The 20,844-nt window shown below is 43.7% G+C and overlaps 1 protein-coding gene across 1 annotated transcript; it reads right to left on the bottom strand.

Moving 5' to 3' along the window:
- Positions 1 to 962: 962 nt before the first annotated feature.
- Positions 963 to 19,895, bottom strand: LOC104517906 (transmembrane protein 182). Its single transcript, XM_010170252.1, has 5 exons — positions 19,743 to 19,895; positions 16,953 to 17,070; positions 13,390 to 13,488; positions 10,737 to 10,874; positions 963 to 1,192 (listed from the first exon to the last, which is right to left on the bottom strand). Exons 1-5 carry the CDS (start codon positions 19,893 to 19,895, stop codon positions 963 to 965), a joined length of 738 nt encoding a protein of 245 aa, XP_010168554.1.
- Positions 19,896 to 20,844: the final 949 nt, after the last annotated feature.

Genomic DNA, 20,844 nt, shown 5'->3' with positions numbered 1-20,844 from the left:
CCCTTCCAATCCTAACCATTCTATGATTCTATGATTTCGCTAGTGGGACCACTGTAGTCTGTCAGACAACGTGCACCTGAACAATTGCAAGAAATTAAAAATACCTAAATGGTATATAATTTGCCTTTTTGGAGATGACTTTTACATCTGTAGAATACAAGGTCCCACAGTCTACCCTAATAAGCAAAATATAAAAGAATGGTGCTCTTGCTCCCACTCCCTTTCCCCCCCAACTCTGACCATCTTTCAGTTTTTGGGTTGAGAATCTCCAAAACACTGCATCCAGGGAAAATATTAAATTCAGAGTAATGTGCTGTTTTAAAGAAATACTAATTAATTCACGTTATGTTTCACACCACAAGAATTGGTTTATTCACTAATTGAAAGTTAGGTGAGGTCTAGGTACATTTGTATCTTCAGACTCAGGGCTTTTAATGAAAAAAAAAGAAATATAAATTCTCATGTTTCCCGACATCCCATTAAAACAGTTGTCCTTTGACGTCAATTAGAGCCAGATAACAAAAAAAATCATCTATAATTGCTTTTCAGAAACAGACATTACAGCGTACACCATCGCAGCCAGATTCGATTCCCTTTTACAAGAAACAAGGATGCTGGGAACGCTGTCAAACCCCAGCTCTGCTGAATATGGATGTGGGGCTCTGCTGCTTTTCCCAGCAAAGGCTCTTCCATGAGATGCAGAGAAAACTGATGCAAAAACCCATAGACACGTTTAAATTTCTCCAAAGTGTAAAAATGCTGAAGTTGGACATTCAACTGGGGGTGGTTTTGGATTGACAATGGTTGGATGCTCAATGTTCTATCTCTGCCTCCACATAAGAGTGTCGACATGCACCTACACCAACATTTATAGCTACAAAACCATCTACTCTGCAAAACTTGTGTACATTTCATTACAAGGAGCATCACCAATTTTCTCAAAGGCCATCTCCAAATTTCTCTTACTCCAAGGACTTCATGATGTCTCTGCCAACCAAGAAGAAGAGGAGTCCAGACAGTAAAACCAGGGGCACCCCCGCTGCGGCGAACATGAACGACCACCCGTAATAGACGTGCACGGGTACATCCTCCAGGCACTTCTCACTTCTCTCCAGAAGGATGTACTTCTGAAAATCAGCAGCAAACTCCTTCCATATCACAAAGAGAAATATGAGCAGGAGAAATAAGCCTCCTGTAAAGAGAGACAAAGACGAGTTACTCTCTTGCTTACAACCATAATATGAAACACAGAAATAGAATTGAGATAAGATAGCAACGGGTTTCCATTGATTCTTGCAGCTGCTTTACATCAAAGCGTAGCGTTGGAGAAGTATGATTCATGACATTGTTCTGCAGAGTCCCATTAAAACCAAGCCCACCCTCCATGAGAGAGACTGATGGCACAGTGACCAGCTCCTGTCCAGCTGTAGGCTTACCAACACCTCCTGCTCTCACCACCAGCACCTCAAGGACTCTGTTACAGCTGGATACGGCCACCGAGAAACCATCAGGAACACGCTGATGTTCATAGCAGGGATCTGCACAAGGCTAGCTCTGCTTTCCTGTCTTAAAGTTGGGTTGTTTTGCCTTTTTTATTTTTAATTAGTCTGAGATGAGTAAGAAGACAATATTAAGACTTGTATTTTCCTTTTTTTATCTACCCTTCCAAGCAATGTCACGTCCAATTTCCACCAGAAATGTAAAGATATGGGCTCAGTCCTGCTGATGGCAAGTGTTATCCAGCAGTGACCCTGCCACCCCCGGCACCAGCGCAAGCAGAACCCCTGCAGATGCCGAGAGGCAGCTCATGGTTGTTCCCCCTCATGTCTTGTGTTACCCTTCCTTGAAATGAGCTTTGTGATCGAGTATTAAAACACAAGGCAAAGAGTATGGATAATCCTATTTTGCAGAGAAATAATATGAGTGGCAAAGGCATGTAGCTGTGACATATTAATCTCAGATGGGCTACTAAATAACTGAATAATAATAATAATAATTAAAAAAAAATAAACAGCTTATACCATGAGGCTAGAAAGTTGGTTTATTGGCAAGTGAGACCTCCCCTGCCCTGCCCTGGAGCTGCGGCACTCCAGGCTGAGCAGTGAGTGCAAGGTCAGCATCTCGCTTGGAGAGGGTCTGCTCCCCTCGAGCCTCCCAATCCTTGCAGGATGCCCGTGACCCACATAGCAGATCTCCCGTGAGACCTCACAGTCTCCTATTTCCAGATGCGTACCCTTTGAAGGTCAGCGTTTGCAGGAAGAGCTCGGTCACATCTGAAAAGCACATGGTGAACAGGCACCTCCCAGACTTGGCACAGCCCCCGGCACCTCTGCGGGCTTTGGTGCCTGGGTAGGAACCTCCTTTCCCCATAATTCAAAGTGATGGTGGTAGGAGGTGGCAGGTCTAGCTCCCCCGTATGAAGGCGATGACAAAAACTAGAGTTTGTTGTTCATTTAGAGGTTGGGGTTTTTTTTAATATATTTTAAATATTTTTTAAAATATTTTAAATATTACTTACTGTGCCACATTAAAGAATATATACAGTGCATTTTAAAGTCAACGTATATTAAAACTAAATAGTGATGACAGATCTGAAAGCACTTCAGCAATATCTGATCTTGCTAATTCCTAGCTAGAAGCTTGCTGCTTTTAAATGGTGCCATATAACTTAGAGATATACACACATCCACACACATATATGAAAGAAATACATCACAGATTATATTTGTATAGTAGAAGGAAACAGTTCAAAATGAATTTAGTTGACAAGTTACCACACAGTTCTGCGGGTTTGTTGTGGCTTCTGCCGGATTTCAGTTCTCCCCTTGTGATTTTTAAATCAAAGGTAGCTTGTACTATATTTAATTATTCTTCCTGGCAGCTTATACGCTCCAAAATCCAGCTCCCAGGCTAAGCAAAGGAAGCAGGTAAAGCCTGACATTAATATATCTGTTTAGTGATGGTCGTTACTGGTCAGAGAAAACTGTGTATCTGTTTATTATAGATATAAGTACATCTGCTGCTACAAACCTCCACTTCACATGGTGTGATCAAAAATGAGACTTATGTGAAGGTATAGAGGGTTCAGAGTCCTCATTACATGTTAAAATCACAGAATTGTAGTGGTTGGAAAAGGTCTTTAAGATCATCAAGTCCAACCGTAAACCCAACACTACCAATTCCACCTCTAAACCATGTCCCCAAGCACCTAATCTACCAATCTTTTAAATTCCACCAGGGAAGGTGACTCCACCACCTCCCTGGGCAGCCTGTTCCCATGCTTAACTGCCCTTTGGGTGAAGAAGTTTTTCCTCAGATCCAATCTAAACCTCCCTGGGCACAACTTGAGGCCATTTCCTCTTGTCCTGTCCCTTGGTCCTTGGTTGAACAGACCCACCCCCACCTCTCTCCCACCCTCCTTGCAGGGACTTGGACAGAGCCAGAAGGTCTCCCCTCAGCCTCCTTTTCTCCAGGCTCAACACCCCCAGTTCCCTCAGCCACAAGGGAACTCAGCACACTTGTGCTCCAGACCCTTCCCCAGCTCCGTTGTCCTTCTCTGGACACGCTCCAGGTTATACAGAAGTTGAAGCCACCCATCCTAAGCTGTCACATCTGTTAAACTCCCTCCTATACCCTAAGACTGCAAGTTGAATCTTAATAATCAAAATTTGCTGTAATTATATGAATATATTTTACATCAGCTCACATGGTTATTTGAAGCCTTCCATGGAAAAGTCCTTATGTTTGCTGGAGAGTCAGGCTAGGAGTTAAATAGCAGCTGTTGTAACATTTGCATGTTCATTGAGATTTTGCTACCACTTGAAATTAAGTGCACAAATAAATATTTTACACTTAATGTGATAGTTGTGTGCTTAAAAATACCAATTATTCCACTATAAGAGAAGGATGGCATGTTGAAATAGTCACATGGCCTTTACAAAATACAATATATTGATAAGGAGGCAATTAAGTCTTTATCGCTGATGTAATTTAAAATTAAATTAATTAGATAGCAACTGAACCTTGAAAAGTGCTCTTTGAAAGATCAATTTCTATTTTATTAGCTTATAATACCTACCGTAAGAGACACAAATAAAATCAGAGCCCCGGCGGGACGATGGACACGAGTACTGAAGAGTACTTTTAAATTCTCCTATTTTCCTTTAAATAGCCAGGGTTTTGGCATTGAATTGTCCCAGGACAATTTAGATGGCCTAAGCTTCATTTATTGATGAAATCAGATTAAAAATCTACCAGTTCTTACTGAGGAGGGTGCAGGGAAGACCCGTGAGCGGGGGAAATGATCCCTCCCCTCAGCCCAGGAGAAGCGCCAGGTCTCCGTATGGAAGGATTTATTATTAAACAGGTACTGGAGGTGATGGCACAGCCACAGCTTCTAAATTAAGAACATTTTCACACTCTGGGAAAATGACAAGAAAATGTAAAGTAAGCAGACTTCTTCCCTGGAATAATTACAACTGAGTGGTGAGGAGTCCCTGGGATTTACACCATCTCCTCGGCGAGGAGAGAAAATCAAAAGGGCAGGTGCAGGCGAAGGACGGTGGAAGCACAGAAAGGGCAGCTCACTGAAAACTGCTCATCAAAAAAAAAGTGCTTACTGGGAACAAGCACAAGTATTCATGAAACTGCCTCCAGTTTGTCAGCCTTTGAGAGAGTCCAGCGCAGAGCCACCAAGATGATGAAGGGAGTGGAGCATCTCACTGATGAGGAAAGGCTGAGGGAGCTGGGGCTCTTTAGCTTGGAGAAGAGGAGACTGAGGGTCACTGTATCCTTGTGACACCTTTACAGCTGCTAATTGTAGGGACAGGTGAGTGAACTCGATCTTTAACTCTTCTTCTGTGGGAGCTACTCATTAATGTTTATAAATATGTAAAGGGTGAATGTCATGAGGATGGAGCCAGGCTCTTCTCAGTGACGCCCAATGGTAGGACAAGGGGCAATGGGTGTGAGCTGGAACACAGGAGGTTCTGCTTCAACTTGAGAAGAAACTTCTTTCCAGTGAGGGTGCCAGAGCCCTGGGACAGGCTGCCCAGGGAGGGTGTGGAGTCTCCTTCTCTGGAGACATTCAAGACCCGCCTGGACACCTTCCTGTGTGATCTCATTGAGGTTCCTGCTCTGGCAGGGGGATTGGACTGGATGATCTTTCGAGGTCCCTTCCAATCTCTGACATTCTGTGATTCTGTGATTCTGTGATTAGCAGACTCGTCATAATGAGACTATCGAGATGTTTCACTCTTTCACTCCCATGTTACCAAAGTGTTTGGAATTTTTGTTTCCAAATGGTGTTTTATTTTGGATTTTTCATCTATCAAACAGGTCTCACTTTACCATCTCCTTTTGGGGGCTTTTTGTCTCAGCCACAGTGGAAAGACATCTTCGTTTCCTACCAGCTCTAAGTGGCTTTTTATGTACAGAGACAGATTTCTTCCTGCCTTGGGCAGCCAAATGAAAAACTGAAAATAAACCTCTAGTTTTTCTGCCCAATAAATGATCCCAGTGTTGGCACACGCACCCAAGGTGCAGAACATGTGTTGGGTTTGGTTAAGGGTAAGTGAAGACCTTCTCAAACCAGACCATCCCCACACTCTTCTCGGCATCCTTGTGGTTTCTACCACTGAAAAATTAGCCAAGTGATCTCTTTCATTCTCTCCCTTTCCCTCTTTGTCTCTATTCATTAGGACAGTATGGAAAAAAACCTAACTGCCAAACTCCATCTCAGTGCTGATGAGGTCAACGGCATCTTCTGGGGAGCAGCTAATTGCAAGAAAATTGAAGTGGGGTATTAAATCTTTCTCCTTCGTACACTGTTAACTGCAGGACACCAAGCCCTGGTGCTCCATCTCCCCCTCCCAGGAGAGCTGCACCTTCCTTGTGAGTAAATTGGAGTAGGGTTTTTTTTCTTTCACTTTATATCCTTGTGACACCTTTACAGCTGCTAATTGTAGGGACAGGTGAGTGAACTTGATCTTTAACTCTTCTTCTGTGGAAGCTACTGAACTTTCGTGTAAGCTGCTAATTACAAGAAAAATGAACTTTGACTCATTCGCCTTTCTCACCAGTTGCCGCTGAAGGATGTTAATAACGAGGAAATGGAGGGGTGACCTTCAGCTGCCCTTCCATAACTGTCAGCCTTTCCTGCACATGGGGAGCCTGAGATTGCCAAAATGGAGATGCTTGATTTGGGAAGAGGAATCTGAGCACAAAATTCACCACTTCAACTCATAGGACTGGCAAAGTGGCCTTTTTTTTTTTAATGCAGTCGGCTCAGGCTGAAGAACAGGTTGGTCTAAGCACACGCCCTGCTCCTCTCACAGGACCATGACATGGCTCTGGAAGAGCAGGAGAGGCTTTGTGCTGCCTTTGCCACTGGAAATGGCCCATGGCCACAGTGATCCTACAACTGTAGGATGGTGCAAGCACACCAGTGCATGCCACACAAGTGGGGATGCTGGAGAGACAGCACTGGGACCACAGCAGCTGGAAGAAGTGTAGACTGTACATGGTTCATCATGTATCTGTGCTTTCCAGTGTAAGGAGATGATAACAAGCTCCTCTTCCATAGAATTGCCAAACTGGAGACTGGTTTGGGCTGGAAAGGACCTTAAAGCTCATCCAGTTCCAACCCCCCTGCCAGCAGCAGGGACACCTTCCACTAGACCATGTTGCTCAAAGCCTCATCCAGCCTGGCCTTCAACACTTCCAGGGAGGAGCAGCCACAGCTTCTCCGGGCAACTTGGGCCAGTGTCTCACCACCCTCACAGGGAAGAATTGCTTCCTAATATCTAATCTAAACCTACTCTCTTCCAGTTTAAAGTCAGTTTAAAAACAAGATATGAAGAGTAGAACCCTACCAGTCCATTGGCTTCAGAAGGATAATATGACCTCCATCAGCCAAAGAGTTTTAAACTCTCAGGTTACTTAACATTACCAAGGACAAGCATCCTTATTGCTTGCTTTGAAAACTCACCATAGGCTCATGCTTCGCCTGTCCACTCCCTCTGAAGCAGTTTCCCCACCCCTGAGCAATCCACCAGGTTGAGCTCAGGTCATTTTTCACTTAAGTCTCCAGCCCTGCATCTGGTTTGAATGAGTAGGACAGCACAGCAAGCTCAGTGATGGACATAGGTCTGGATGAAGTATACGCTCACTTCTAAGCTTGGTGGCTAAAATTCCCAAAGGAGCATGAAAACCAAGGAGCATGAGTAGAGAAAACAGAGGAGCACAAGTACAGAAAACCAAGGAGCACAAGCAAAGTTGTCTCAGCATTTCAAACAGTTCCCAGAAGCTGCACTGCAGCGTTCACCCAGCCCTCTCGGTGACATCGTAGTGATAATTAATCATATTGCCACCTGACTACTGAAACAAGGGGACAATTATTCACGAGGCAATAGCTGCCTCCCCCTTGCAAACGCTGAAGCTAAGTCTGAGGTGGCAAGTGTTGGAAGGAAAGCAGCATGCCAACTATCTGCTCACCCAGTTTGGGTGCTTTTGGGATCAGGCTGGCAAGGATAACTGCTCAGCTGGTGCAGTAGATGTGCAAAAGCAAGCAGGAGCAAATGTCAGATGGGCTCCAGCTGTATTTCCTGAGTTGCTCAGCAGAAGAAATCAAGGGGGATAGCTCCAGCCCTTTGAAAGGGCTCTCAGAAATGCCACCCACCAAGCACTACATTTGTTACGGTAGATGGCAGACGGTCAGATTTGTCCTCTTCAAAGTACAGTAAATAAAATGCATCTCAGAGAGGAAACCCAGAAGGATCTAACTGAGCAATAACAATCTTCACCCTAAGGCATTGAATTCCCCCAGGGATGGAGGGGCACACATAACTCTTTGAGATCATGTCAGGTTGGTTAACCATAAATGTGCTTGGGAGCATCTTTGCACCAATAATATCTTTTGAGCCTTTCGGTGGCAAATGTCACATCGTTGTGCAATGATTAACTGCAGCTCTGGTTTCATAGAATCATAGAATGATTTGGATTGGAAGGGACCTCAAAGATCATCCAGCTCCAACCCCACTGCCTTCAGCAGGGACACCTTCCACTAGACCAGGTTGCTCAAAGCCTCATCCAACCTGGCCTTCAACACTTCCAGGGAGGAGCAGCCACAACTTCCTTGGGCAACCTGTTCCAGTGTCTCACCACCCTCACAGTGAAGAACTTCTTCCTAATATCTCATCTAAACCTCCCCTCTTTCAGCTTAAACCCATTTCCCCTTGTTTTGTCATTAAATGCCCTTGTTTCATGACCGTGGCATGGGGTGCTACCATAAAGAGCAGAGGGAGGTTATAAACAGAATAAAGTCGCGTTATAGGATGCCCCAAGAGGCTAGGGCACCTTGCAGCCATGGTGCCCATCTCACCATCCAACTGCCAGACCACATTCCCACTCTACAAATTGCCAGTGCTTTCACACTTCTTCAAGGAGAGATCATTTTCTGCAAAGGAGGTTAATTAACACTGACCCGCAGGCCATGATTAGAAGACAAGAGGCGCTTTCTCCTGCGCGTCGTCTCTCCACATCCCGCTATCCGAAGGAAACGGACGGCTGGGGAGTTGAAGCTGCATTAAATCTATTGTTCCTACTGCTTAGCACAATTATGCAAAATAATTTGAGAAGGGATAGAGAGAAAATAACCACGGAGGGAGGGATGCATCCCAAATCCATCAGAAAGCCATGCCAAGCAGGATCCAGAGGTCTGAGTTCAAGTTCCCTCTCCCAAAAAAAAAAAAAAAGATCAGCTGAAACTCTAAGTAAAATTTGTTGAAAATGATGAAATAATTTTGCATTCTCCCAACTATCATTTAGTTTGAAAAGATAGCAAGAAGTCTTTTCTGGCTGAACTCGTTCCTCCTAATGACCGTTAATAACAATGTTTGCTGTTCAGATTGAAACTGCATCAATACAAACTTCGATTTAAACAGCAGCATCTTTGTCTAATGCCAAGAGGTTTATGTGATGCATAATCAGCTCTTCTAAAAAGTGTCAGACTCTATGCCCCAGCCTTTTAATCAAGAAGTAGTCAAATAAACTGCAAAAACAATGAAAAATTGGATTACGGTGATTCAATATTACTCAACATCATTTCCTGTGTGATATTTTATTTATCTGGCCAGTGTCAGAAGGTGACCGGTCTCAGTTTTTCTATTTAGGCTGAAAGTTGACTGTTTTGAAGAGGTGAGGCTTTAACTGAGGTAACCAGAGTGTCATGTCTGAGGGGATTCAAATATTTGATCCTGGTCTCACAAGAAGAGATCACTTCAGCACACACATGCCAAATGGCCAACACTACTCAACGGAAGGCACTGGTACCTGATGGAGGTCTGATGGCAGGGTGCTTTGCATTCCCAAATGAAATCCGTGGGTAAAACCCACATGAAATTTACCTTTAGAAAAACGAAGCCCAACCAAGCATTTGTTAAACTCGAGAAGAGGGAGATAAGCAGATACCTGCAGGTTTGCTGCCCTCACTTCAATAACCAAAGACCTGGAGGCAAATGGAAAATTGGACAAAATGCAAAGAGAAGTAGTGGAGACAGGTAGGACCACATTGATTTAGTGCCTTCCAGATTTTTTAGACAAAGAGGTAGATGTCAAACTTCATTTTAACAAGCAGCTCAGCTGGTGTCATGTGGTTAATTATTAGTACATCTGGGGGAGACAGAAATTAGGAGAGGAGCTATAAAAAGGATAGGGAGCTAAAGAGTGGGGGAAGAGAGTAAAAGAGAGCAGGGCATGGTGAGACTGGAAGGGCTTTAGGTGGAGTTCCTCCAAGGTCAATGTTGGGACCTCTCATTAAATATTTTAATTTATGTTTTCAGCCCCCCAAAAATGGGGTCCACTCAAAGCTCAGACTGGGAGCAAAGACACTGGGTCACGTTTGATTCATGCCATGTATGAGGAAGAGGACGTGGTGCAGGATCTGTAACTCAGCACTGGTTCTTCAGAGAAAGGTTTGACTTCCTATGAAGTTCTTCACTTGGTATGGCCCAGCTGAGCTCCAGCCTTTAGCTGCTTGAGTAGCAAAAGAGTTTTTTTCTTCTGAGTTTGAGTCACTGTTATAAATTAATCATATCTACTAGTTAAGCCAGTTATTCCTTCTCAAATACAGAGAAGGAAAAAGCCCAAGTGATAATTCAGTGGAATCATTTGTAACGGGAGTGGGAATAATGAATAAATGCCTATTTTTAATTCATTTTCCTGCTGTGCCATCGCTTCATCTTTTCAGGTTTTATTAAGCCAGCCCTCCCATTCTGAATCACCGGGTACGCCTTTCATTGCTCAGTGGGTTTCCAGCTCGACCAGATGTTAACAGCAGAGACAGGAGAGGTCCAAACGCAAAGACTGACTTTGGGGAACAGAATGGGGCTGATTGCTGCCCAGGGTTAATGCAGCTATGGATTTTACTACAGTAAAAGGCTCAGCTCCTCTGGGTTGCACAGAAGAATAGAAAAAAAAAAAGAGAAAAAAAAAAGGTATCTTTCCCAGATTATTGTTTCCCTAGGACTAAGGACTACGTTGCTAAAGCGTGATTAATAATTGAGGTTTAATTCCAGTGGGGGAAGAGGGAAATAATTTACTCCAGGTCAGTGTGCAGCTCCCATCAGATCCCCCATCTCCCTCCAGCAGCGCCTCATCCCCGGCTGCCTCCCCAAGCAGAGCATGGCCGCTGTGTTCCTGTCCCAGCCATGTCCCCTCACCACAGCTCAGCAGCTTACCTGAGACCAGGAGGAATCCCCCTCCGACTTTGTAGGAGCGGGGGCTGACAAAGGGCACTCCACACACCAGCAGCAGCCCTCCCACCAGTCCAGCAGCCACGGCCAACATGATGAATGCCGTCCAGAAGCCTCTGTACACTGCATGGATAAAAAGAGCAAAGTCAAGGGGGAGTAACAAGGGACAGGACAAGAGGAAATGGGCTCAAGTTGTGGCCAGGGCAGTTGAGATGGGATGTGAGGAAGAATTTCTTTGCTGAAAGGGTTCTGAGGCATTGAAAGGGGTTGACCAGGGCAGGGGTGGGGTCCCCCTCCCTGGAGGGATTGAAGATTCACGTAGACACAGTGCTGAGGGACATGGGTTAGTCAGGGACTGGTCAGTGTTGGGTTAACAATTAGACTTGATGAACTTAGAGGTCTTTTCCAATCCAGGCAATGCTGGGATTCTGTCTTCAGGCAGAAACCCTCTGATCATAGAATCATAGAATTGTTTGGGTTGGAAGGGACCTTAAAGCTCATCCAGTCCCAACCCCCCTGCCAGCAGCAGGGACACCTTCCACTAGACCAGCTTGCTCAAAGCCTCATCCAACCTGGCCGAGAACACTTCCAGGGAGGGGACATCCACAACTTCCTTGGGCAACCTGTTCCAGTGTCTGACCAACCTCACAGTGAAGAACTTCTTCCTAATATCTCATCTAAACCTCCCCTCTTTCAGTTTAAACCCATTTCCCCTTGTTCTGTCATTAACTGCCCTTATGAAAAGTCCTTCCCCAACTCCCAATTGCCCTGATTTATCTGGTCCCCTCAGACCACCCCATCTCTCTCTGCCTGTCGTTTTTCAGAAGCTCTAGTTAAGAGAGATTTGAGCTGAGCACAAGCAAGTGGGTAATGCTGAAATAATTCACACTTGAAAGAAAAATGATAGAGAGAAGATGCGTTTTTTACTCATTTGAAACCATTTTGTCAGGAGAGTCACTTAGGGAGAGATAAGTATCTTGAACTCTCCAAAACCACAGAATTCATTTTCATGTTTAACCTCCCGTCACCCATTTCTCTCAGGGAGCCTAAGAGGATGCAGATAAGGCAGAATTATCTCTGGAGCAGGTAATAGCTGGAGGACCCCTCTTCGTGGCCAGCCTCCTGCTTTGTCATCATTTGCATATGAGTATGGACTGGTTTGAAATAAAATGAGCCTTAATGACAGGAGTGTCTGCTCTCTGCGGATCTCCAAATGCTTTGCAGTGGAGTTGGTGCAGCAGAGGAGATCAGTGTTCTCCCTGCCCTCAATGTGGGTGCTGAGACACCCTCATCTCCTCAGGGATCATTGTGGGGTGGGTGCTGGGAGCACCCTGGGGTGCAGAGCCCATCACCAGCACCTTCCCAGGACCCAGCCCAAGGGGCACTTCTGGGAGGCAGCTGAAGAGGGTTTCCTAGTCAGGGTTGACAGGCAGGGACAGATGTCTCCAGGGCCCTTTATTTAGTACAGAAAAAATAGGGTGTTTATCAGTGAGGTCATTCAGAAACTAGACGTCACACCTGCTTCTCCTAAGCAGAAAAAAAAACCCACCACACCTTTGCTTCTCACAACCTGCGACGGGCTCCTCCTTCTACCCTCGACAGGTCCCTCAGATCCATTTTACACTGTGGCACGTTCCCCAAGGCAGGAATCCTGCACAGCACAGCACAGCAAAAGAAACTGCCTGCTTTCCCTCACATGCTCTTACTGACAATTTATATTTTTTTTCAATTAATTCCTCATAAAAAAAAATAAAATTAAAATTATAAAGGTACTGCTAAAGGCTACGGAAAAGGTCAAGATGTTTGTTTGTGCAGTGTGCTTGCCCTGAATCCCTGGAGGCAAGGCAGAGTGATGCACACTATTTAAAGAAATCAATTCATTTCAAAAAAAAAAAAAGATCATTGAATTAATTCTAGCTGCTGCTACCAATTTAGCAAATTAAAATTCCGAACAGCAGCTGATTCATTAAAGAACTCTGAAAATACAGAGAAACATAAATAAATTTAAAAAAAAAAAAAAAAAAGGAACCAGTTGAAAAGAGAGCTCTCCAACTGTCTTGTATTCGGTGTATTAAAAATAAGCCAGTCACTGACGTGGACCTTCTAACAATTTGGTCTTTAACTGATTTTTCCAGTGTTTGTTTATTTTGTCTTGCAACAAATCAACAGCAGAGCTCTCCCAGGAAGCCACCCTCTGGAAACAAGTCAGAGCTGGACTTTCTCCTGCCACAAGCCTGCAGCCCAGGAGAAACTATTTGTATTGCTTGTCCGCAGGGTCTGGATTTGGCCATGGGGCAGAAGACCTTTGCCTCCAGCTCCTCCCAGTTAGCAAGGAGGTGGGAGAAGGGAGAGGATGGATTTACATCCTCCCTTGCTCATAGGAGTAGGCACCCAGCACCCAGTGGGAGGGTGCATGGCTCATGGCCAGGCATGGCTGGCTCTGGAGGAGAGAAGATGTGGGAGAACATCTCAATGGGCTCACAGCTTAGGGTTAGCCAACTAAGCAAGGCCATTTTGTAAGGGAGGCTTCCAAATGTCTTGGTCATGCTTGGCCACATGCAGGAGAACTACAGCGCTGGCACACATCATAAATCATTCTTGGGAAAGGATCTTCTGGGAGAGGAGGAAAGAAACCCACCTGCGGTTGTGTCATAGGAAGGATGAGGGAAAGGTCCAAGAGCAATGGGCATGGGAAAGAGGTAGCCATGCATGCAGAACTTGGGGTGTGCTTGGCTGGCTGAAAAAGAACAACAACAACAAAAAAAACCCTGTTAGGTTTTATTTCCTGCAAAAATCACAGTTACAGTATTCAGATGGCAACGTCCTAACTCTGCAAAACCTTCCAAACCCTCACTGAAGGCAGAAGGCTGGGGAGTAAAGAAGGTAAGGAAATCCTGGTTAGGAAGAAAAAAGGAAAAAGAGAAAAGAGAGAAGAGAGAAGGGAGAAAAGAGAGAAAAGAGAGAAAAAAGAGAAAAGAGAAAAGAGAAAAGAGAAAAGAGAAAAGAGAAAAGAGAAAAGAGAAAAGAGAGAAAAGAGGGAGAGAAGAGGGAGGAAAGGGGAAGGGAAGAGGGAGGGAAGGGGGAGGAAAGAGGGAGGAAAGGGAAAGGGAAAGGGAAAGGGAAAGGGAAAGGGAAAGGGAAAAGGAAAAGGAAAAGGAAAAGGAAAAGGAAAAGGAAAAGGAAAAGGAAAAGGAAAAGGAAAAGGAAAAGGAAAAGGAAAAGGAAAAGGAAAAGGAAAAGGAAAAGGAAAAGGAAAAGGAAAAGGAAAAGGAAAAGGAAAAGGAAAAGGAAAAGGAAAAGGAAAAGGAAAAGGAAAAGGAAAAGGAAAAGGAAAAGGAAAAGGAAAAGGAAAAGGAAAAGGAAAAGGAAAAGGAAAAGGAAAAGGAAAAGGAAAAGGAAAAGGAAAAGGAAAAGGAAAAGGAAAAGGAAAAGGAAAAGGAAAAGGAAAAGGAAAAGGAAAAGGAAAAGGAAAAGGAAAAGGAAAAGGAAAAGGAAAAGGAAAAGGAAAAGGAAAAGGAAAAGGAAAAGGAAAAGGAAAAGGAAAAGGAAAAGGAAAAGGAAAAGGAAAAGGAAAAGGAAAAGGAAAAGGAAAAGGAAAAGGAAAAGGAAAAGGAAAAGGAAAAGGAAAAGGAAAAGGAAAAGGAAAAGGAAAAGGAAAAGGAAAAGGAAAAGGAAAAGGAAAAGGAAAAGGAAAAGGAAAAGGAAAAGGAAAAGGAAAAGGAAAAGGAAAAGGAAAAGGAAAAGGAAAAGGAAAAGGAAAAGGAAAAGGAAAAGGAAAAGGAAAAGGAAAAGGAAAAGGAAAAGGAAAAGGAAAAGGAAAAGGAAAAGGAAAAGGAAAAGGAAAAGGAAAAGGAAAAGGAAAAGGAAAAGGAAAAGGAAAAGGAAAAGGAAAAGGAAAAGGAGAAGGGGAAGGGGAAGGAAAAGGAAAAGGAAAAGGAAAAGGAAAAGGAAAAGGAAAAGGAAAAGGAAAAGGAAAAGGAAAAGGAAAAGGAAAAGGAAAAGGAGGCTGAGAGGGAGGAGATACAACAGGATCTGAGACTGCTCCCTGTCCATCTTCTCAGCTTCATAGCCTGAGTCCGAGGTGAACATAAATCATGAAAGATCATAGAACCATAGAATAGATTGGGTTGGAAAAGACCTCCAAGATCATCAAGTCCAACCCCTGATCCAACTCCAATTACTATATCATGGCACTAAGGGCCACGTCCAATCTCTTTTTAAAAACCTCCAGGGATGGTGAATCCACCACCTCTCTGGGCAGGCCGTTCCAGTGCCTGATTACCCTCTCTGTAAAGAATTTCTTCCTAACATCTAACCTAAACCTCCCCTGGCAGAGCTTGAGCCCATGCCCCCTTGTCCTATTGTTGGTTGCCTGGGAGAAGAGACCAACCCCCACCTGGCTATAACCTCCCTTCAGGTAGTTGAAGAGAGTGATGAGGTCACCTCTAAGCCTTCTCTTCTCCAGCCTAAACAACCCCAGCTCCCTCAGCCTCCCAATGGAGGCTCAGATGGAGCAACTGAAACCAGCGTCACTATTCCCATTGCTGTTTGCCTCCAGAAAATGTGTCAGGCCCCCAGGAAGGGGCAAAGATATTTGGGTACCGGAACAAACCACTTTACAAGCTCTCCAGTTTGTGAGAAGGGAAAGCACAATTAAAATGGAAGTGCCCCATCAATATTAATACCACTGAGGCTTATCATGATTAACGGTAATAGAATGAATGTTAAATGAATTAATTAATGGTTGGCCACTTATTTAAATATGTTCCCCAGCTCAAAGGAACACTTTATAATAGGTGGACATTAGTTCATGCTAAATTGACTATGGAATACCTATTGAATTAATTATTACATCCATGAGAGCAGCAAATTAATTTGCCATGATCAATCCTATTATAATAAATACCTAAAGAAGTAGTACAAATTTGCCAGTTATCACAAAGAGTCATTTTACTTCAGGTAACATTATATGATATCATGTATTTCCATTTAATGTCATTAGATAGAAAACTCCCTCTCTCAAGACTGTCCTTTTTTTATCAAAAAATTCCTGTATGACAAGTCTCAAGGTGTTGAGTTGAACAGTGGCAACAACTGTTCCTGCAAGATTTTACAAGAAACACAGGTTGGGGATTTGGGGACAGTAAAGTCATCTGAAATTTTAATGACTGCAGAGTAAAATTATTATGGGAACTTGCATTATTTTCAGCCAAACACCCTCCGAGGTGATCACACTGCTCCACTGGCATGTAAGCATCTTTGAGCAACCACAGGGTCAAGGCTTTTGCAGTGTTTAAAACTTATTTTAAATATTTTTTTTAATCCCCAGCACTTCTCTCAGGCTGTGACATCCCAGGGAAAGGCCGTTCTCCAACACGGGATGTGCTGCTTGCTGGCTCAGCCACTGGTGGGGCTGATGCCAGGCATGTTGTGGGGTGGTGTCACTCCTTTGCTCTTTCTGGGGGAAGCACCCAGTTCACTGGGCCAAGACCCTACACTTCACTCATGGGCCACCAGTCAGCACCAACTGGTCTCTCAGAATGGGTTTCACCTTCTCCTTTAATTTTTTTTGAAGAGTAAATATGCTTTCAGAAAAAGAATTATTTTGCATCCATCTCTTGTTTATTCACACGTGTAACTTCAATGACCTTTAGCAAAACAAAACTTAAAATAAAGGTCTTGTATGCTTAAGAGTGGTTACAGCTCTCCATGGTCCACCACCGCCCACTGCTAGAGGTCCTGAGCACCCAAGGAGACCACACATGTGTGCATCCAATCTTCCCTGTGCTGAAACCAGTGGGAGGAAGGAACACTTGATTGGCTGAAAAAAGGGAAAAAAAGAGCCAGGAAAAGCACGGGCTCATATTTAGCAGATCTTAGTGGAACACAAACATCAAGAGGTATGGGGGGAAAGTTGTTCTTGCTGGTGGAAGCCACCACTCCATAAAACTTGGTAGGTGATATTTTAAATGGCATCAAGAGGTTTCTATGAACAATGAACCCTCTGAGAGCAAAATCCAAGTCGAAAGAAGAGCACAGGAGGAGTGAGCCAAGTTTGCTTTTGACAGAGAGATGATGAGAATGGGGAAAAAAAGAAACAAAGACAACTGTCTCCTTATCCCTGGAACCTCTTGTTGTGCTTGTTTGCAATTCAATCTGTGAATGAATACTGTGCATGTGGTACGGTGGCATCATACTCACTGTACCAGAAGGTCCAGATGCTCTCTGAGTGGCCCTCGCCAAAGAACCAGCACCGCCAGAAGAAACCCTCATGATGGAAAGTGAGGATCTCCTTCCTGACCTCTGTTGGTGTTTCAGCCTGTGGAGGAATAAAAGGTCAAGCTGAAACAGGGATGATCATGGTGGAAAGTGTGTATTTTTTGCTTAAACAGTTGTTGCTTTTATTTTTTTATTGGGGTTTTCATTTACTGTTGTTGTTTGAGTTGGTTTTGGAGGAGTTGGGGAACACAGAGGCAGATGTTGTCCTTGACTTTCTTTTGTATCAAAGCTACCAAATGTTCTGATAACAAATCGTCCTGCAGACCTTCACAAAATAGTTTCTTCTTTCTCTAATATCTTTAAATTACCGATTGCCAGAGCTGGACAGGTGTGTCAAGGAGCAGAACATTCTGGGTGTGTACTACTTCTTACTTTCCTTAAGTAAATCTTATTGCTGTTGTAACCAGTAGGAAGCAGGTTGATTACCAGGTCAGTAATTTTAGAGGTGACCCAATGCAACAGTTCAAATGTCCTTGCTGTTCTGCAGGATCCAGGTAAGGTCTGGCTTAACTCCAGAAGATGGTCCAACATTAACACTCCCAGTGAGCCTCTTCCAATCACTAACCCAAAGGTTTCTTTCTTTCTCTCCCTTTGCTGAGCCCAGTAGAAGTTGTGCTGAACTTGTGAGGGACAAATTACTCTACCCACACCAGTCTTCTCATAGACCAGGATAGGGACATTACCAAATATTCCTTTTTAGGTGAGCCTACTTCAACCATCAAACCAGACATGCAAGCATGAGTTTTAGGTCTTTCCAGAAGGAAGGTTGTTGCAAAGTTGGGTCATGGACTATTTACTGAAAAAAAACTTATTAAAACTATAGTCAGGATCAAATTTGCCTTTATCACATATAATTTGATAAAGGAAACATGGCTGTTATAAAATTATATGTTGTGGAGGGTGGAGAAACTCCATACAGGCTTGGACCCTGTGAAGTGGAGAAAAGAGATGGGACTCAATGGGGAGATGATAGAAGATACTTCCCTCACCTCAAGGTTTTTATGCATCAAGTTCTGACCACTCCCAGAGCTCTGACCTGAGTCTCCTTTGACTTTCAGGATAAAATACCTATTATGACAATGGTAACATGCAGCCCTCAAAGTTCATCAGCTGGATGGCTGCTGACTTAATGTATCTACGGCACATTTAATCGCTGTTTGGCACACCCTTGAGACCATCCTTATCTGTAAGGGACAGGGTTTGCCAGTTTAAGAAAAGGCAGAGAATGTAAAAACACAGCAGCCTGTTGTACCCAACTGGTAAGTGAAATAAAAATCTTTTTAAGAGTGTTTGAAACACAAATAAAATAGCTCAGAGGAGAGAGTAAGAGCAGTTCCTATTTCTGCCTGGGGCTTTTGGAGTCGCCTTGCCTTAGTGCCAGGCACAGGAACACTTGGCCAAGAGCATATCTGAAATGGTTGAGATGCTTATTCATGTCATGCACTGCAACGTCTCTGGTCTCTCCACTTTAAAAGACAACAGCGCAAACAAAAACCTGAAACAATTAACATTGTCATTTCCCAAGTGCACAAAAACTAAGCGGCTCTCCTCCATCCGTGACTCTCTGCAATCTCCAGGGCTTTACTGTGCAGCTTGAAACATCGAAGACAATGTCTTCTGCCAGGTAGAACAGAAATCATTTTCTATCATAACTTATTATTTATTTTTTTTCCCAATAGAGAAAGTCATTTGGAAACAACGACTCAAGCGAAGAGTGTCCTACATTTGATGATGAAATTCTGAAAGGAAAGGAAATATTTCTTGCTGGCATCATGATGCTTACCCAGCATGACTCACCACAGCAGAAAAAAATTCAAACCTAATTGGATTGAACATTGAAGTAACAAAAAGTCTGCACACAACGAGGATCTTCCTGGCATGTTGTCATTGAAACTACACATTGATCGGCACAAAAACATTTTCGAAGGGTGGGTGGCTCAAGGAACTGATCTGGTTGTTATTTCATTGAAGAGTTAGACAATAAGAAGTGCAGCTAAAAATCAAACTTTCATAAGTGATACCAGAAATTAGCACTAAAATACCAAATCGTCCTTCAAAAATTACATTTCTTGATAATTAAAATCCTATAGTAATTTTAATTTTAATTTTTTTTTTTTAAATCCTATCGTGATCTTAATTTTTAAAAATTAATCTTAATGTTTAAAACAAGAAGGCCTCTTCTTGTTAGACAGGCAGGAATTCTTCTCTACACTGTTCTGCATCTGATGTTCACTTTTGTTCTCTGTCTGTGCTGTAGTCTTCTAACTTCAGAAGGAAATGATTGCCAAGTCCCACTCTTTAAAATATGAACTATTTTTAAGAAACTACAGAGAGAGAAATCTTTTAATGGTAAATATCAGGAGATATATATATATATATATTTTTTTTTTAGAGGCAAATGCTGTCAACAAGTAAAGCTCTTATTTTTCCACCTTTCATTCCCTAATATTTGTATCTGCCAGATTACAGAGGTGCTGCCTTAATGTTTCCTAGTCACACTTTATTTCAACCAAAATGCCAGATCCTATGGAAAAGCTGGTTTGGATTTTAAACTTCGCTCAGGTCAATGCTTTACATTAGCAGATCACTTTCAATGAGCATAAATAAATCATCAATATTATCACAGATTAAAAACTGCCAGCACTCATATTAAAAGTATTTGTGTTGCCTTTAGAGAAAATTATTTAAGTTAAGCAAGATTTCAGAGTTTACCTCCCAGCTCTGCAGGGTGTTATTCCCACGTTGGAAGACGCCGCAGGTCTCCGTAGCCAGAAGCCAATAATCCGTCCCAAAAGCGATGAGAAAGAGCAAGACGCCGGTGCCACCGAAGATCCCGGCGGCCAGAGAGGCTGCTCCAGCCTTCATGGGGCAGCAGGTAGAGTTGGAAGTCAAAAAAAAGAAGAAAAACACTGAAGTTTCCAGAGTCACTAGAAGAAGGGGAAGGAGAGAAGTGCTATTTTTGGACAGGGATAATAATCTTCCCCTGGCTGGTGTGAGTTTCAGTGGGTGGTGGGAACAGGACTAATAAAAGCAGATGACCTGGCGTAACCGAACAGCTGTGGCATTAAGGAACATGACAAATAGTTATTGAGACAGAGCGGGAAGATTTCCAACTCAACACATGGCTGTTCATTTCAGAAGAGCGGCGCAGGGATCCCTGAGCCTCAGTAGAGTTGCCCAGGACACTGGAGAGTTTTTAAAACCCCATTTGTGCATGAGATTAGCAGAGAGGTTGTGCATGGCTTGAGCAGATCTGAACACAATGATCTTTACCAGGTTGTGGAGCCCACAGTTTCCACAGCCGTTGCTGTGAGATACCTTCAGCCATGTCCTCGCCAGTGCAGTATAGAAGTGGCTCTTCTGGAATCACAGAATCAGAGACTGTCAGGGACTGGAAGGGACCTCGAAAGATCATCCAGTCCAATCCCTCTGCCAGAGCAGGAACCTAAATGAGATCACACAGGAAGGTGTCCAGGTGGGTCTTGAATGTCTCCAGAGAAGGAGACTCCACCCCCTCCCTGGGCAGCCTGTCCCAGGGCTCTGTCACCCTCACTGGAAAGAAGTTTCTTCTCAAGTTGAAGCAGAACCTCCTGTGTTCCAGCTCACAGCCATTGCCCCTTGTCCTACCATTGGGCATCACTGAGAAGAGCCTGGCTCCATCCTCCTGACATTCACCCTTTACATATTGATAAACATTAATGAGGTCACCCCTCAGTCTCCTCTTCTCCAAGCTAAAGAGCCCCAGCTCCCTCAGCCTTTCCTCAGCAGGGAGATGCTCCACTCCATCATCTTGGTGGCTCTGTGCTGGACTCTC

Source organism: Antrostomus carolinensis, unplaced genomic scaffold (assembly GCF_000700745.2).
Source record: "Antrostomus carolinensis isolate BGI_N321 unplaced genomic scaffold, ASM70074v2 scaffold7076, whole genome shotgun sequence".
NCBI lineage: Eukaryota > Metazoa > Chordata > Aves > Caprimulgiformes > Caprimulgidae > Antrostomus > Antrostomus carolinensis.
This window is presented reverse-complemented; position numbering and strand designations above follow the sequence as displayed.

Bases quoted from the DNA above. Each gene is read 5' to 3' on its own strand.
- LOC104517906 (XM_010170252.1), bottom strand. From the start codon at position 19,895: ATGAAGGCTGGAGCAGCCTCTCTGGCCGCCGGGATCTTCGGTGGCACC. The intron at 13,489-16,952 runs GTGAGTATGATG...GTTCTTTTTCAG, and splicing joins CATCTGGACCTTCTGGTACA to CCAGCCAAGCACACCCCAAG. The intron at 10,875-13,389 runs GTGGGTTTCTTT...TTATCCATGCAG, and splicing joins TTCCTATGACACAACCGCAG to TGTACAGAGGCTTCTGGACG.